This window comes from Vulpes vulpes, chromosome 9 (genome assembly GCF_048418805.1).
Source record: "Vulpes vulpes isolate BD-2025 chromosome 9, VulVul3, whole genome shotgun sequence".
Taxonomy (NCBI): Eukaryota; Metazoa; Chordata; class Mammalia; order Carnivora; family Canidae; genus Vulpes; species Vulpes vulpes.
This window is the reverse complement of record NC_132788.1, coordinates 32,379,098-32,398,337: the sequence shown is the minus strand read 5'-3', so window position 1 is coordinate 32,398,337 and position 19,240 is coordinate 32,379,098. Positions and strand designations below refer to the sequence as shown.

General features: G+C 40.1%; 1 protein-coding gene across 1 annotated transcript in view; it reads right to left on the bottom strand.

The window, feature by feature from the left end:
• Nucleotides 1-19,240, bottom strand: part of LOC112912623 (uncharacterized) — a 156,843-nt gene that overhangs the window by 42,970 nt on the left and 94,633 nt on the right. Inside the window, exons 29-30 of the mRNA XM_072722109.1 lie at nt 9,632-9,845; nt 7,597-7,708 (exon numbers count right to left, since the gene is read on the bottom strand). Coding sequence (XP_072578210.1) covers nt 7,597-7,708; nt 9,632-9,845 — 326 coding nt within the window. The remainder of the gene's footprint in view (nt 1-7,596; nt 7,709-9,631; nt 9,846-19,240) is intronic.

Here is a 19,240-nt window from a genome sequence, read left to right as displayed (position 1 = left end):
CAAATGAATCCATAAAGTCTTGTAAAAAGAACAAATAAAGCCCTCTATTTCAAAATACCAATACTAAGGTAAAATTTATGTAGCTCTTAGAAAAATCATGAGATTATCTGTGGCTGCAACTAATTTTATTTCCTCTTCAGATGATTAAAATGGCAATAAATGCAAAACAGGGGGAAATACACTGAGCTATTTTATTAAGAACAAAAAACATCAATAAATTATCAGTAAGTATATATCACAGCCTATGATTATTTCAAAAGGTCCTTGTAATGAAATCGGATACTACTTGGAGCAAATTGTTACTCTTCTCTAAAGTACGAGACTAACATCTAAGTAAGGTCTTTGAACGGGCTACGCTTTTCCTCCCGTTCATCAGTGGAAGTGTGAAACTAACCTCTCTATGAATATAGAGGTGGTGAAGGAATCGCCAAAAACTAAAACATATGTTGTTAGTAGCAAGAGTTTTGTGCTTATGGAAAGCTCAGAAATTCCATACTATTTTCCAAAATAATAAAAACTTCTCCTTCAGATAAGGACATTATGAAGGTCACTACTTGACCCCTGCAGACAAATGCATTTAAATTAACGAATGGACTAAAAACGACACTCCCCCCTACACAGACCCATATGTGTATGTATGTATGTATGTGTATATATACACACACTCACACATAGATATGTATTCTTTTAAAATCCTCTGTACTTTCCATAATGTACAGGGTTGGTTTTTTAGAAATATACACATACATGGAGAAAAATAATAATTCCAAAAAATAAAATATACATACGTACAAATACATATACACATGTACTTCCAAATAACTAAAGAAAATACCTCAGAATTCATTTTAGTATGAGACATTTCTATCTCATTTCATTTGCAAAGGTGATTGTTTAGAATTCCATCTTGGGTGGGATGGGGGGCAAGGTGAGGGAGGAGTAGGGATCCTCAAGCACCTGGCCCCACCAACTTACCTAGAGAACTTTCAAATCATCCTGAACTCCTACGAATTTGACCTGAGACTGATTGATTGATGATTTTTATTTATTTTTTTATTGGAGTTCGATTTCCCAACATATGGTATAACACCCAGTGCTCATCCCGTCAAGTGCCCCCCTGCCCCCCAAGTGCCCGACCTGAGATTTAAAGAGAGAACAGTCAGAACGCTACAGAGAGAAGGGTTTTACTTCTAACGAGGTAGGAAGGCGGAAAAGAACTAAAAACTAAAAAAGAATCAAGTGGGGAGGGGCACCGGAAGAGCGCTGCTAAGGCCTGCGGGGAAAGCCTCCTGGGCGGGAAAGCCCAGCCCTGGAGAAGCAGGAGCTTGAAATGGAAAGGCGCTCAGCAGGGAACTCAGGCGGGATGGGGGGGGACCTCCAGGTCCTGGGGTCACTGACAGAGGAGGGGCGCCGGGGGACACAGCCAGGATCCTGCGCTCCCCCCTGGGGACAGGCCGAGACCGGGGAGGGCCCAGGACAGCGAGGACGCTCCTGCCCCGGCACCCTGACCTGCGCAGATCGGCGCCCCCTGCCCCAGGAGCATCCAGGCCCCGGTGGACCGGGAGATGGTGGGAGTCACTGCGGGGGCCACCCTCCATGGCCAGGGAGACCTGGCCGCCGCCGGTGTTGTTGTCCCTCCTGGTGTCACCCTGTGCCTGGGAGAGCGGGGGCCACCAGGGGACACGGGCCTCACGGGAAGTCGGCTCCCCCTGACCCTGCACCCAGCAGGGGCGGGGCAGCTCCCCCAGGTGCACACACCTGAGAATCGGCACAGCCAGCCCCTCCCCCAGAAGACCAGCTGGAAGGACAGGGGAAGAGCACGTTCCTGACCCAACAACGCTGGAAAGCTCCAGGGGAAGTCCAGGGATCTACAATATCTAGAACTAGAGGGTAACCCTCTTTTTTCCAGTACAATTCATTTTTATTTCAGACTGTAAGTTTCCAATTTTCTTTCTCTTTTCCCACCTTAACTACTATATTTTGACACCTCTTCGTTTTTAAGTTTCTTCCTTTTTGACTCTCATATTTTTACAATTACACGTCTTAGATATATTTTCCACTTCTAGATTCCCTTCAACATACTCAGCTTAATTTTGGGAGCTAGACAAGATAGGTTTTTTGTGTGTGTGCGTTTTTATTTTCTCTACCTCGTTTTGTTCTACAATGGCACAAGACCTTCTAAAACAGGACCAGCATGCACCCAGAACCAAGTGGTATACCGTGCTGGTTCGTTCTGTGAGACTATATTCTCTCTTCATTCCCATTCTGCCCCCGTTTTAGCTCACTTATGTTTTGGGGAACAATGTTGGGGCTCTCTACAAGTATTTCTGGTTTGTAGAAATTTGGGACTCAGTATCTTCTAACATACAAAACTTAATAAACTCAGGAACAAGAGGATCACCCCCTAGGGACCCCTCAGGTAGACTACATTCTCCCTCCACTACAACCTCGTCACCACCACCATGTCCCAGTCCCCCCGACATTTTATTTTTCTTCTTCTTTTTTTCTTTTTCCTCTCTTTACCTTTCCTTTTTTTCCCCCCCTCTTTTCTTTTTTTTCTTACTTGGCATTCTTGGCCTTTTATTTTCTACTACTTTGTCTTAAAATTTGTTTTTCACTTTAGTGGTCATTTTGTGTTCTTTTGTTCTTCCCTTCGTTTTCAATTTCATGTCATGGACCTCGTCAGAATCATCTAAGGATAAGAAACCTTGGGTGGCTCAGTAGTTTAGTGCCTGCCTTCAGCTCAGGGCATGATCCTGGAGTCCCAGGATCAAGTCCCACATCAGGCTCCCTGCATGGAGCCTGCTTTCTCCCTCTGCCTGTGGCTCTGCCCCTCTCTCTGGGTCTCTCCTGAATAAATAAAAGAAATGTTTAAAAAAAATAATCATCTAAGGTGAAATTTACTTAGATAGTGGTTGATATTCTAGATTCAGCCCTTTCATACAACTATGCTGCAGGGAGCAAAATGATTAGAAGGACGATCTCACCACAAAAGAAAGATCAGAAACAGTACTCTCTTCCACAGAGTTACAGAATTTGAATTACAATTTGATGTCAGAAAGCCAATTCAGAAGCACAATTATAAAGCTAGTGGTGGCTCTGTAAAAAGGCATAGAGTATTAAAGAACCCTCATGACTGCAGAATTGTAATCTAATTAGTCCAAAATTAAAAATTTATTAAATACGATGCAATCCAAACTGAAGGTAGGTCCTAACAATGAGGGTTAATGAGTTAGGAGAAAGAGTGAGTGCCACAGAAGACAAGTTGATGGCAAAGAGGAAAGCTGAAGAGAAAACAGAAAAACAATTAAAAGACCATGAGGAAAGGTTAAGGGAAATAACTGAGAGCCTCAGAAGGAAAAATCTACGCATGATTGCGGTTCCACAGGAGGTCGAGAGGGCCAGAGGGCCAGAAAGGATATTTGAACAAATCATACCTGTGAACTTCCCTAATTTGGGGAGGGAAAAAGGCATTCAGGTCCAGGAGATACAGAGGTCCCCCACCAAGGCGGGGGCGGGGGGGAAGAAAGTCCTTAAAACAGCAAGAGACAAGAGATTTCTCCCTTCTATGGGGGAAATATTAGATTAACAGCAGACTTCTCCACAGAGATCTGGAAGGCTAGACACAGCTGGCAGGAAATATTCAGGGTTCTACATGAGAAAAACACGAAGCCAAGAATACTCTATCCAGCGAGCCTTTCGTTCAGAATAGGATAAAGAGCTTCTAAGATAGGCAGAAACTAAAAGAATATGTGACCACCAAACGAGCTCTGCAAGTAATATTAAAGAGGACCCTGTAAAAAAAGAGGAAGCCCAAAGAAATAATCCCCCAAAACAGGGACTGAATAAGCATTACAATGATAGTAAATTAATATCTTTCAATAGGTGCTCTGTATGTGAATGGGCTAAATGATCCCATCAAAAGACGCAGGGTTTCAGACTGGATAAAAAAATCAAGGCCCATCTATTTGCTGTCTACAAGAGACTCATTTTAGACATAAGGACACCTACAGCCTGAAAATAAAAGGTTGGAGAACCATTTACCATTCGAATGTTCTTCAAAAGAAAGCAGGGGTAGCCATCCTTATATCAGATAAATTAATGATTATCCCAAAGACTATAGTAAGAGATGAAGAGGGACACTATATCATACTTGAAGGGTCTATCCAACAAGGAGATCTAACAATCATGAATATTTATGCTTCTAATGTGGGAGCTGCCAAGTGTATCAGTGAATTAATAACCAAAGTAGAGGCATACTTAGATAATAATACACTAGTAGTAGGAGACTTAAACACGGCACGTTCTGCAAATGACAGATCTTCTAAGCACAACACCTCCAAGGAAACAAGAGCTTTAAACGATACGCTGCACCAGATGGATTTCACGGATATTTACAGAACTTTACATCCAAATGCAACTGAACACCCAGTCTTCTCAAGTACACACGGAACTCTCTCAGAATAGACCACCGGATACCAAAACACTGGGATTGTCCCCTGCATATTTTCAGACCACGATGCTTTGAAACTAGAACTCAATCACAAGAAGAAATTTGGAAGAAACTCAGACAGGTGGAGGAGAAAGAGCATCCTGCTGAAAGATGAATGGGTCAACCAGAAAATTAGAGAAGAAATAAAAAGATTCATGGGAACTAATGAAAATGAAGATACAACCATTCAAAATCCCTGGAATACAGCCAAAGCAATCCCAAGCGGGAAATACATTGCAATACAAGCATCCCTCAAAAGATTGGGAAAAAACCTCAAAGACACAAGCTAACCTTGCACCTAAAGGAACTGGAGAAAGAACAGTAAATAAAACCTACACCAAGCAGAAGAACAGAGAGAGTGAAGATTCGAGCAGAACTCAATGAAATAAAGACCAGAAGAACTGTGGAACAGATCAACAAAACCAGGAGTTGGTTCATTGAAAGAAAAAGATATGGAAACCATTAGCCAGCCTTATAAAAAACAAAGGAGAAAAGACTCTAATTAATAAAATCACGAATGAAAAAGGAGAGGTCACCACCAATACCAAGGAAAACCTAAACAAAGAAATAAAGGATTTATACCCTAACAACTACAAAACACTTCTGAAAGAAATCCAGGAAGACACAAAGAGATGGAAAAATATGCCATGCTCATGGATGGGAAGAATTAATATTGTCAAAATGTCTATGCTAACCCAGGGCGATTTACACATTCAATGCATTCCTATCCACATACCATAGACTTTCTTCACTTTCTTCAGAGAGCTGGAATAAATAATGTTAAGATCTGTGTGGAATCAGAAAAAACCCCGAACTAGGGGAATATTGAAAAAGAAAACCAGAGCTGGGGGCATCACAATGCTGGATTTCAAGTTGTATGACCAAGCTGTGATCATCAAGACAGTGTGGTACTGGCACAAAAACAGACACATAGATCAATGGAACAGAATAGAGAATCCAAAAGTGGACCCTCAACTCTATGGTCAAGTTATATTCGACAGAGCAGGAAAAGACTATCCACTGGAAAAAGGACATTCTCTTTAATAAATGGTGCTGGGAAAATTGGACAGCCACGGGCAGAAGAATGAGACTAGACCATTCTCTTGCACCATACACAAAGATAAACTCAAAATGGATGAAAGATCTAAATGTGAGACAGGAATCCAGCAGAATCCTAGAGGAGAACACGGGCAACAGCCTTTGTGAACTTGGCCACTGCAACTTCTTGCAAGATACATCTATGAAGGCAAGGGAAACAATAGCAAAAATAAACCATTGGGACCTCAAGACAAAAATCTTCTGCACAGCAGAAGAAACAGTCAACAAAACTAAAAGATAACCTACAGAATGGGAGAAGTTATTTGCAAATGACGTATCAGATAAAGGGCTAGTATCCAAGATCTATAAAGAACTCTTTAAAATCAACAGCAAAGAAACAATCCAATCATGAAACGGGCAAAAGACACGAGCAGACATTTCACCAAAAAAGATATACAAATGGCCAACGAGCGCATGAGAAAACGCTCCACATCACTGGCCATCAGGGAAATACAAATCAAAACCACAAAGAGATACCAGCTCACACCAGTGAGAATAGGGAAAATGAACAAGACTGGAAACAACAAATGTTGGAGAGGAGGTGGAGAAAGGGGAACCCTCTTGCACTGTTGGTGGGAATGTGAACTGGTACAGCCACTCTGGAAAACTGTGTGGAGGTTCCTCAGAGTTAAAAATAGAACTACCCTATGACCCAGCAATAGCACTACTCAGGATTTATCCCAAAGATAGAGATGCAGTGAAAAACCGAGACACCTGCACCCCAATGTTTACAGCAGCATTTTCCAAAATAGCCAGACTGTGGATGCAGCCTGAGTATCCATCAAATGATGAATGGATATAGAAGATGTGGTCTATATATATAATGGAATATTACTCAGCCCCTAGAAATGACAAATAACCAGCATTTGCTTCAATGTGCATGGAACTGGAGGGTATTATGCTGAGTGAAGTAAGTCAATCATAGACGGACAAACATCATATGGTTTCACTCGATCGGGAATATAAAAATACTGAAAAGGATTATAGGGGAAAGGAGAGAAAATCAGTGGGAAAACTAGAGAGGGTGACAACACATGACAGACTCCTAACTCTGAGAAACGAACAAGGGATAGTGGAAGGGGAGGTGGGCGGGGGGGCGGGGAGACTGGGTGCCGGGCACTGAGGGGGCATTTGACAGGTGAGCACTGGGTGTTATATGTTGGCATATCGAACTCCAATAAAAAATATACCAAAAAAAAAGTATTCCATCATGTAATACTCTGGGCATTCTGTTCTCGAGAAAGTTGCCTCTGAACATCATTTTGCTCTTCTATAACCTAGAGACGCATTTTCATTAGGAGTTTGGATCCTATCATTAAAAAAAAAGTCAAAAGGCTTAAGAGAACTTAAAAAAATGTTCAAAGTAGTCTTTTTTATAACAAGGCTTTTCATCCTCAGTGAATAACTCAAATTTTAAATTAAATGACAGCAAAATGTACCATAGAGTAAAAATACAAGTAGACATAGTATTGTGAAATAAAATTTCTGTATACAACATTTAACTATTTTCATCAGCATCTCAAGGAAATCTAGCTCATATTTCAACATTAAAAAATCCAAAACTGGGACACCTGGGGGCTCAGTGGGTTAAGTGTCTGACTCTTTATACAGCTCAGGTCATGATCTCATGATCACGAGATTCAGCCCCAGGTGAGGCTCTGTGCTCAGACCAGAGTCTGCTGGAGATTCATTTCCCTCCCTCTCCCTCTACTACTTCCCCCCCCAGCCCATGCTCTGTGTAAAAATAAATACAATTCCATAAATCAATAAATCAATATCACATTTATCTCATTTCACCTTCCATCCCTTCATTCAAAATATATACATAGAGCATATGTGAGAGGCCAAGACTTCCAATAAGGTAGTAATTGTAGCTATAAATATCATGGTTGCAATTAGGTTAAAATGAAATGTTTAATCTACTTGAGGCCTAATAATATGTATTATATCAAAAGGATACTATAAATAATATTGATAGAAATATACAATTACTGCCAAAAATTTACCTGACTCAAATTACTTTTTACACTCTTCAATTCCAAGTTTCGTCTTCTAAGATTAGGTTGTTTCATTTCAACTTCTTTACTATGCTGCTCTTCTTTACTTCTTAATTGCTCCCTAATAATTATATATAACATATCAGCACTTTTTTCCTTTTGCTTTAAGGTCAATCTGCAAATGCATGTGTTCATTTTAAAATTTGTTTTGTCAGCAATAAAATTTTTATTTTATGATCTGGTTCCACATATGCTGGTACATTATCCAAATGAAATTTTTCTGTCCTCAATTTTTTTCCTTTCTAGGGCTCATGTTTTTAATTTATCACTTCAATCTCTTCAAAAAGAGACATAGTTTAAAAGAAGCAATGAGAAAGCATTTTGCAACTTAGTAAGTTTTACTCAGTAATAACTCTGGTAGATGTTTAAGGAAAGGAATTCTGAAATTATTCAGGAAAGTTAGAGTTGAAAATCATCATTTTTCCCCACAGAGTGATAATTACACTTCAATTAGGACAAATCATTTCATTACTAATTAAAAAGAGAAGTTGCTGTTTATCAACAACTTTATAAATTCACTAGAAATAAATTTTTATTTCACAAAACATCACAGGTACCTCTAAAAATGATCTTCAGTGTAAGACAGCATCAGCAGATGCCGTTTACACAACATACACCTGCAGATGACTGTGATCCAGTACTAGACTAGGGAGTCTAATATCTATTGCCCATGCTTTTTATGTTTCTTATTCTGTATTATTCTCAACCTTGATTATTATGTATTTTATAAATCACTTGAAAACACTCCTTTGAAAACACCACAGGATCCATATTAATTAAGTAAAGAATAAAGAGTAAGATGTGCTTTCAGCATAGACTTTTGAATTAATTTTCTTTATATATGCAAGAAATGTGAAAAAACTTAACCATTAATCATCTTTCCATTTGACTTTTTAACCCCTGCATATGTTAAGAATACACCAGAGTGTAAAAATTTTTCTGTCTTGAGAAAAATTGGCCATTTCACACTCTGTTGGGGGGCATATAAAATGTCCTGAGAACAATTTAAAAATATGGATCAGAGACCTCCACTAAATATTTTTAAATGTTAACACAATGCTACATTAAAGAATTTATTCCAATTAACCAAGAATGTAGAAACAGAATTAAGTAAAAGACATTCCTTATAGTATTAATTAAAATATAGGAAAATGGAAAACAACCAAAATTCAATTTGTTAAATAATGAGGTTTACATATGATGGACTTCTACATGGTCCTTAAAATTATGCTTTAGAATATACATTAAATTATTAGAAGTATTCACTGTTAAAAACTTGCTGTATTATGTCAAAGAATCTCACACTTCACATTTTTTTTTATTATTGGAGTTCAATTTGCCAACATACAGCATATCACCCAGTGCTCACCCCGTCAAGTGCCCCCCTCAGGGCCCATCACCCAGTCACCCCAACCCTCCACTCACCTCCCTTTCCAACCACACCTTGTTCGTTTCCCAGAGTTAGGTGTCTCTCATGTTCTGTCACCCTCACTGATATTTCCCTCTCATTTTCTCTCCTTTCCCCTTTATTCCCTTTCATTAATTTTTATATTCCCCACATGAATGAGACCATATAATGTTTGTCCTTCTCCGATGGACTTATTTCACTCAGCATAATACCCTCCAGTTCCACCCACGTGGAAGCAAACGGTGGGTATTTGTCGTTTCTAATGGCTGAGCAATATTCCATTGTATACATAGACCACTGCTTCTTTACCCATTCGTCTTTTGATACTTCACATTTCTAAAGGAGTTTTCTTCCCTATAAAATCCCAGAAGGCAAATTAGCAATTACAAAACTTCTCCTACACATCTGTAGTATAAAAGTAAGTATTTCAAGGGGTTCCTGGCCGGCTCAGTTGATAGAGCATGTGACTCTTGATCTCATAGCTGTGAGTTCAAGCCCCATGCTGAGTGAGGAGTCTATTAAAAAAAAAAAAAAAGTAAATAGCTGAAATATTTCCTTAAATCCAAGATGTCATACCTTAAACTGTAGAGTTCTCGTTCCCATTCCACTTTTTGATGCTCTAACTGAGATTTCATTTCTTTTGCTTCTGATAGTTCCATTTGTAATCCATTGACCTTATATTCCATTTTTAAAATTTTTCTTAGAAGTTGTTCATAGTCCTTTGTTTTTAATTCTATTAATCTTTTGTATTTAAAAATTGCATCCTGGGTTGTCAATATGCTATCAGAATCTACACCAGAGGAAAAACAAAAACAGAAATAAAATACAGGAGACATCAGGGTGGGTCATTTGGTAAAGCATCCAGCTATTGGTTTTGGCTGAGGTCATGATCTCACAGTTGTGGGATTGAACCTGGCACTGGGTGCTGCACTCAGCAGAGTCTGCCTAAGTTTCTTTACCCCTTCGTTCCCTCCCTCTCTGTTCCTCTCCCCATCTCCTGCTCCTGCTCTCTCACAAATTTGTTCTTTAAAAAGGCAAAATAAAATAATATGAGTACTTTTTGCATATAAAGGACTGAGCATGTTCACATTCACTCATTCATACATTAAATAAATATTGAGTAACTTCAACGTAAAGATATTTTACCAGGCGCCTGGGTGGCTCAGTCAGTGGGTGTCTGCCTTCGGCTAAGGTCATGATCTTGGCATCCTGGGATCAAGCCACATGGTGGGATCCCTGCTTAGTAGGGAGTCGGCTTCTCCCTCTCCCTCTGCCTCTCTCCCTGCTCATGCTCTCTCTCTCAAATAAATGAATAAAATCTTATTATCAATAGAACTTTAAAATGTTTTAAAAAGAAAAGAAAACACGACCGAAACCTTTCTAAACTTAATGAAAACTATAATCCCACACACCCACAGAGGATCTGGCTAGGAGAGAAGAAATGGAAATAAACTATTGTAATTTTAAAAAAAAAGATTTTATTTATTTATTTATTCATGAGACACACGGAGAGAGAGAGGCAGAGACACAGGCAGAGGGAGAAGCAGGTTCCCTGAGATAGCCTGATGCGGGACTCGATACAGGGACCCTGGGATCACACCCTGAGCCAAAGGTAACTCCCAACCACTAAGCTACTCACGTGTTCCCTATTGTAATTTTCTTTAACTACATATGATGTGGTATATCACTACAAGAAGGTGGACTGTGATGTTTGAGTCATATGCTTTAAACCCTAAAGCAATCACTAAAATAGCAAAACTTAAGAGTTATAGTAATAAGCAAAGCACATACATACACTATATGTGAATGTTTATATATATATAAATTAACCTAACTTGTAAAAATTAGTTGATTAATCTAAAAGAAAGCAGAAAGCAAAGAAAATGGGAACAAAGCAGGTCAAATGGAAAGCAAACAGGATGAGAGATTTATATCAACTATATCAATAATCAGAGTAAATGAAAATTATCAAAAAATAAAAGAAAGAAAGAAAGAAAATGGTGTAAAAGTCTCAATTAAAAGAAGGCTGAGCTTGAGTAGTAGCAATATTAATACCAGGCAAAATAGATTTCAAAGCAATATATATTCTCAGTAATGTATAAGGTCATTTGTTAATGATGAAAGGGTCGATAAATAAGCATAACAAACCTAAATGCTTATGAATCTATTAATAAGATCAAAATACATAAGGCAAAAATCAACAGAACTGCAAAGAGACAGGCAAATTCACAATTTTAGTCTGAGATTTCAATAGGCAGAAAATCATCAAGGATATAGAAGACTTGGGATCCCTGGGTGGCGCAGTGGTTTGGCACCTGCCTTTGGCCCAGGGCGCGATCCTGGAGACCCGGGATCGAATCCCATATCAGGCTCCCGGTGCATGGAGCCTGCTTCTCCCTCCGCCTGTGTCTCTGCCTCTCTCTCTCTCTCTGTGACTATCATAAATAAATTAAAAAAAAAAATTAAAAAAAAAAAAAAAAAGGATATAGAAGACTTGACCACCACCACCTTTCTCAAGTATCCATGGAGCATTTACCAAAAGAGATTATATTCTGGATCATAAAATAAACCTTAATAAAAGGAGTTAAGTCAAAAGGATTGAACTCATGAAAGAGTGTTCTGTGACCACAAAGTGATCAAATTAGAAATGAAGAACAAACCTACCTCTGGAAAATACTCAAATACTTGCAAACTAATTAATAATGCACATCTAAATAACCCCTGGGGTGGGGGTCCTAGGTGGCTCAATTGACTAAGTGTCTGCCTTTAGCTCAGGTCATGATCTCAGGGTCCTGGGATTGAGCCCCATGTTGGGCTTCCCACTCAGAGGGAAGGACGCTTACCCTTCTGGACCTCCCTTCGCCTATGCTCTCTCTCTCTCTCTCTCTCTCTCTCTCTCTCTCAAATACATAAAATCTTTAAACAACCCTTGGAATAAAGAAGTCATGAAAAAAGAAATTACAAAGTATCACGTACTGAATGAAAATAAAAACATAAAATGTTAAAAATGTCTGGAATCCTCCTAGAGTAACACTCATCTCACCATTTATAGCACTGAGGTATATATCAAAAAAAGAAGGAGGGAGGGCAAGATGGCAGAAGAGTAGGGTCCCCAAGTCACCAGTCCCCACCAACTTATCTAGATAACTTTCAAATCATCCTGAAAACCTATGAATTTGGCCTGAGATTTAGAGAGAGAACAGCTGGAATGCTACAGTGAGAAGAGTTCACACTTCTATCAAGGTAGGAAGATGGAAAAACAAAGAAATAAAAAAGCATCCAAGGGGGAGGAGCCCCCGCGAGGAGCCAGGCAAAGGCCACGCAGCTAGTGCCCCCAGGACAGGAAAGCCCAATCCTGGAGAAGCAGAAACTTTACCAATCTTCCTGGAAGGAAAGGTGCTCACAGGGAACTAGGGCAGATTCCCAGGAGGGGTACAGATGCCCTCGGGCTCCCAGGGACACTAAAAGAGCAACTAAACTCTGGGGGAGAGCCGTCCACACACTGCAGGCCGAGCTCTCTAAAGGGCTGGACGCCGCTCCCAGCGGGGCCCCGGGAGCAGCTCAGGTGGCGGCCACTGTGTGGCCCTGGGAGTGTGATTCCAGCGGTGCAGGCCCCAGAGCCCAGGGTGCCAGGGACACAGCCCAGGATCCGGCGCTCCCCCCGGGACAGGTGGAGGCTGGGAGGACACAGGGCAGCAAGGACGCTCCTGCTGCCAGGTGGCCCCGAGCTGTGCAGATCAACACCCCCTGCCCCCGGACCATCCAGGTCCCTGGGGACTGGGAGCTGCGGTAGTTACTGCGGGAGCTGACTCCAGAGATGGAGAGCTGGCTGCCGCCACTGTTGTTGCTCCTCCTGCTGTCACCTTGTACCTGGGACTGAGCAGGAGCTTCACAGGATAAACAGCTTGCACTGAGCCCTGCACCTGGCAAAGGGCTAGGCAGCTCCTCCAGGTGCACAAACCTGCGAATCACCACAGCAGGCCCCTCCCCCAGAAGACCAGCTGGAAGGACAGGGGAAAAGCAAGTCACTGACCAAGCAGCGCTGGAAAGTTCCAGGGGAAGTGGAGGGATTTACAGTATATAGAATCAGAGGATACTCCCTCTTGTTTTTTGTTTTCGGTTTGTCCCCCCCCCGCTTCTTTCTCTCTTTTTCTACTTTTTCCAATACAACTTGTTTTTGGCCACGCCGCATTGAGCAAAATGACTAGAAGGAAAAACTCACCTCAAAAGAAAGAATCAGAAACGGTCCTCTCTCCACAGAGTTACAAAATTTGGATTACAATTCAATGTCAGAAAGCCAATTCAGAAACACAATTACAGAGCTACTGGTGGCTCTAGAAAAAAAGCATAAAGGACTCAAGAGACTTCATGACTACAGAATTTAGATCTCATCAGGCAGAAATTAAAAATCAATTAAATGAAATGCAATGCAAACTGGACGTCCTAATGATGAGGGTTAACGAGGTAGAAGAGTAACATATAACCAGTGAGTGACATACAAGACAAGTTGATGGCAAGGAAGGAAGCTGAGGAAACAAGAGAAAAACAATTAAAATATCATGAGGAAAGGTTAAGGGAAACAAATGACAGACTCATAAGGGAAAATCTACGTTTAGTTGGGGTTCCAGAGGGCGCCAAAGGAGACAGAAAGCGTATTTGAACAAATCATAGCTGAGAACTTCTCTAACGTGGGAAAGGAAACAGTCATTCAGATCCAGGAGATAGACAGATCGCCCCCTGAAATCAATAAAAACCACTCAACACCTCGACATTTAATAGTGAAACTTGCAAATTCCAAAGGTAAAGAAAAGATCCTTAAAGCAGCAAGAGAAAAGAGATTTCAAACCTTCATGGGGAGAAGTATTAGGATAACAGCAGACCTCTCCACAGAGACCTAGCAGGCCAGAAAGGGCTTGCAGGATATAGTCAGGGTCCTAAATGAGAAGAACCTGCAGCCAAGGATACTTTATCCAGCAAGGCTCTCGTTCACAATAGAAGGAGAGATAAGCAGCTTCCAAGATAGGCAGAAACTGAAAGAACATGTGACCACCAAACTAGGTCTGCAAGAAATATGAAGGGGGACTCTGTAAAAGAAAGAGGAAGTCCAAGGCAACAGTCCACAAAAACAGGGACTGAATAGGTATCATGATGGCACTAAATTCGTATCTTTCAAGAGTAAATCTGAACGTGAATGGGCTTAATGACCCCATCAAAAGGTGCAGTGTTTCAGACTGGATAAAAAGAGCAAGACCCATCTATTTGCTGTCTACAAGAGACTCATTTTAGACATAAGTACACCTACAGCCTGAAAATAAAAGGTTGGAGAACCATGTACCATTCAAATGGTCCTCAAAAGAAAGCAGGGGTAGCCATCCTTATATCAGCTAAATTAAAGTTTATCCCAAAGACTATAGTAAGAGATCAAGAGGACCTAACAATCATGAATATTTATGCCCCGGATGCGGGAGCTCCAAGTACATCAATTAATAACCAAAATTAAGACATACTTAGATAATAGTACACTAAAACTGGGAGATTTTAACATGTCACTTTCTGTAAGTGACACATCTTCTAAGCCCAATATCTCCAAAGAAACAAGAGCTTTAAATGATGCACTGCACCAGATGGATTTCACGGATATTTATAGAACTTTACAGCCAAATGCAACTGAATGCACGTTCTTCTCAAGTGCACAAGGAACTTTCTCCAGAAGAGAACACGTACTGGCTCACAAATCAGGTCTCAACCAATAACAAAAATTTGAGATTGTCCCCAGCATATTTTCAGGCCATAATGCTGTGAAACAGGACTAAATCACAAGAAGAATACTGGAAGAAATTGAAACATGTGGAGATTAAATACCATCCTGGTAAAAGATGAAAAGGTCAACCAGGAAATTAGAGAAGAATTAAACAGAGTCACGGAAACTAATGAGAATGAAGATACAATTGTTCAAAATCTTGGGATACAGCAATAACAGTCCTGAGGGGGAAATATATAAGCAATATAAGCATCCCTCAAAAAACTGGAAAGAACTCATATGTAAAAGCTAATCTTGCACCTAAAGTTGCTGGAGAAAGAACAGCAAATAAAACCTACACCCAGCAGAAAAAGACAATTAATAAAGATTTGAGCAGAACTCAATGATATAGACAGTAGAAGAACTGTGAAACAGATCAACAAAACCAGCAGTTGGTTCTTTGAAAGATGAACCATTAGCCAGCCTTATTAAAAACAAAAGAGAAAAGACTCAAATTAGTCATAAATGAAAATGGAGAGATCACCACCAATACCAAGGAAATACAAACGATTTTAAAAACTTAGTATGAGCAGCTATACGCCAATAAATTAGGCAATCAAGAAGAAATGGACTCATTTCTGGAAAACGACAAACTAGCAAAACTGGAACAGGAAGAAATAGAAAGTCCAAAAAGGCCAACCACCAGGGAGGAAATTGAAGATATCATCCAAAACCTCCCAAGACACAAAAGTCCAGGGCCAGATGGCTTCCCAGGGGAATTCTATCAAATGTTTGTAGAAGAAACAACACCTACTCTACTAAAGCTGCTCCAAAAGATAGAAACGGAGTACTTCCAAACTTATTCTATGAGGCCAGCATCCCCTTAATTCCAAAACCCAAGACCCCGCCAAAAACGAGAGGTAGAGAGAATAACCCTGATGAACACAGATGCAAAAATGCTCAACAAGATAGTAGCCAATAGGATCCAACAATACATTAAGAAGATGATTCACCATGACCCAGTGGAATTTATCCCCGGGATGCAAGGCTGGTTCAACACTTGTAAAGCAATCAATGTTATAGATCATATCAAGAAGAGAAAAAGCAAGAACCATATGACCCTCTCAATAGAGCCAGAGAAAGCATTTGACAAACTACAGCATCCATTCCTGATCAAACCTCTTCAGGGTGTAGGGATAGAGGGGACATTCCGCAGCATCTTAAAAGCCATCTATGAAAATCCCACAGCAAATATGATTCTCAATGGGGAAACACTGGGAGCCTTTCCCCTAAAATCAGGAACAAGACAGGGATGTCCACTCTCACCACTGCTATTCAACATAGTACTAGAAGTCCTAGCCTCAGCAATCAGACAACAAAAAGAAATAAAAGGCATTCACACTGACAAAGAAGAAGTCAAACACTCCCTCTTTGCGGTTCACATGATACGGTACATAGAAAACCCAAAAGACTCACCCCAAGATTGCTAGAACTCATACAGCAATTCGGCAGTGTGGCAGAATACAAAATCAATGCCCAGAAATCAGGGGCATTTCTATACACTAACAATGAGACTCAAGAAAAAGAAATTAAGGAGTCAATCCAATCGACAATTACACACGAAACCATGAGATACCTAGGAATAAACCTAACCAAAGAGGTAAAGGATCTATACGCTCAGAAGTACAGAACACTTCTGAAAGAAATTGAGGAAGACGCAAAGAGATGGAAAAATATTCCATGCTCATGGATTGGAAGAATTAATTTTGGGAAAATGTCAATGGTACCCAGGGCAACTTATACATTTAATGCAATCCCTATCAAAATACCATGGACTTTCTTCAGAGAGTTGGAACAAATCATCGGAAGACTTGTGTGGAATCAGAAAAGACGCCAAATAGCCAGGGGAATTTTAAAAAAGAAAACCAGAGCTGGGGGCATCAAAGTGCCAGATTTCAGGTTGTTACCACCAAAGCTGTGACCAGCAGGACAGTGTGGTACTGGCAAAAAAACAGACACAGAGGTCAATGAAAAAGAATAGAGAATCCAGAAATGGGCCCTCGACTCTATGGTCAAGTTATATTCGACAACTCTATAGTCAAGTAATATTCGACAAAGCAGGAAAGACTATCCACTGGAAGAAAGACAGTCGATACACTTCAATAAATGGTGCTGGGAAAACTGGACAGTCACGTGCAGAAGAATGAAACTAGACCATTCTCTTAAACTATACACAAAGAAAAACTCAAAATGGATGAAAGTTCTAAATGTGAGACAGGAGTCCATCAAAATCCTAGAGGAGAACACAGAGAACACCCTTTTCGAATTTGGCCACAGCAACTTCTTGCAAGATACATCCACAGGCAAGAGAAACCAAAGCAAAAATGAATTATTGGGACTTCATCAAGATAAGAAGCTTCTGCACAGCAAAAGAAACAGTCAACAATACTAAAAGACAGCTTCCAGAATGGAGAAGACATTGGCAAACGACCTATCAGATAAAGGGCTAGTATCCAAGATCTATAAAGAACTCTTTAAAATCAACAGCAAAGAAACAAACAATCCAATCATGAAATGGGCAAAAGACATGAAGAGAAATCTCACAGAGGAAGACATAGACATGGCAACAAGCACATGAGAAAATGCTCCGCATCACTGGCCATCAGGGAAAAACAAACCAAAACCCACCAGTGAGAATGGGGAAAATTAACAAGACAGGAAACAACAAATGTTGGAGCGGATGCGGAGAAAGGGGAACCTTCCTGCACTCTTGGTGGCAATGTGAACTGGCACAGCCACTCTGGAGAACTGTGTGAAGATTCCTCAAAGAGTTAACAAGAGAACTGCCCTATGACCCAGCAATTGCACTGCAGGGGATTTAGCCAAAGATACAGATGCAGTGAAACGCCGGGACACCTGCACCCCGATGTTTATAGCAGCAATGTCTACAGTAGCCAAACTGTGGAAGGAGCCTCGGTGTCCTTCGAGAGACGAAAGGATAAAGAAGATGTGGTCTATGTATACAATGGAATATTACTCAGCCGTTAGAAACGAGAAATACTGACCATTTACTTCGACATGGATGGAACTGCAGTGTATTATGCTGAGTGAAGTAAGTCAATCGGAGAAGGACAAACATTATATGGTCTCATTCATTTGGGGAATATAAAAAATAGTGAAAGGGAATAAAGTGGAAAGGAGAAAAAATGAGTGAAAATATCAGGGAGGGTGACAGAATATGAGAGACTCCTAACTCTGGGAAACGAACAAGGGGTGGTGGAAAGGGAGGTGGGCGAGGTGTTGGGGTGACTGGGTGATGGGCACTGAGGGGGGCACTTGATGGGATGAGCGCTGGGTGTTATGCTACCTGTTGGCAAATTGAACTCCAATTTAAAAAATAATAAGAAGATATCAAAAACAAAAACAAAGATTTATCAACCCTCGACAAATAATAAACCTAATTTTTTAAATGACAAAAATTTTGGCAGCTCAATGAAGATATACAGATGTTAAATAAGCTCAACATTATCAGTTATTAGGGAAATGTGTATTACAACCATAAATGTATATATTTATACACATACATGCGTGTGTGTGTGTTTATATTAAATACCCATCAATGGCTATGATTAAAAAACTGATAATACTAAGTACTCACAAATATATATGGAGGAGTTAGAAACCCTCATACACTGCTGGTGGGTTTAGAAAATAGTACAATTATTTTAGAAAACAATTTGGCAGTTTCATAATAAGGCAATATGAAGAGACAGGAAACTTAAGAGTGATGGATATGTTAACTGTCTAAATTACAGTTATGCTTTCATATGTGTATATATATGAAAAAACTATCAAATTGTACACTTCATACATGTGCAGTTTACCTAACTAAAGCTGTTGGAGAAAGAAAGCCTCTATTATATGAAAAAACATCTAAGACAGTGGCTGAGACATGGATGGAAGGATGGATATGAAACCATACAAGATGAAGCCTGTGGACTATGGTCTTTCACCTCATAGCATTAAGAAGTAATAGCTAAGCTTTAAGCAAGGGGGTAATGTGATGAGATGTAAACTTTTAAAAATGTATAGTAATTATGGTTGCAGTGTAGACCAAGATCCCAAGAAGTGGAATGGCAGGGAAAACAGTCCTGAAGTTAGTTCAGTAATCTAGGAGAAAAATAATGGTAACCTGACCTTGGGTGAAGGCACAGAAGAGAAGCAGAGTTCACAAACACATCAAGTGTGCCATTCCCACGTAGACAACCACAATGGAAATTATAGTTCTTTGGCTGAGAGGATTCAATAGTTCTCTATTTTAATATAAAACATATTTCTGAGATGAGTAGCTCTATAACACATCAGTGTTGTGTGGCGCCCCGCTAGACGAGATGTGCACATATTACTACAATCATATATACAGAAAAAGGCTTTATATTTATACG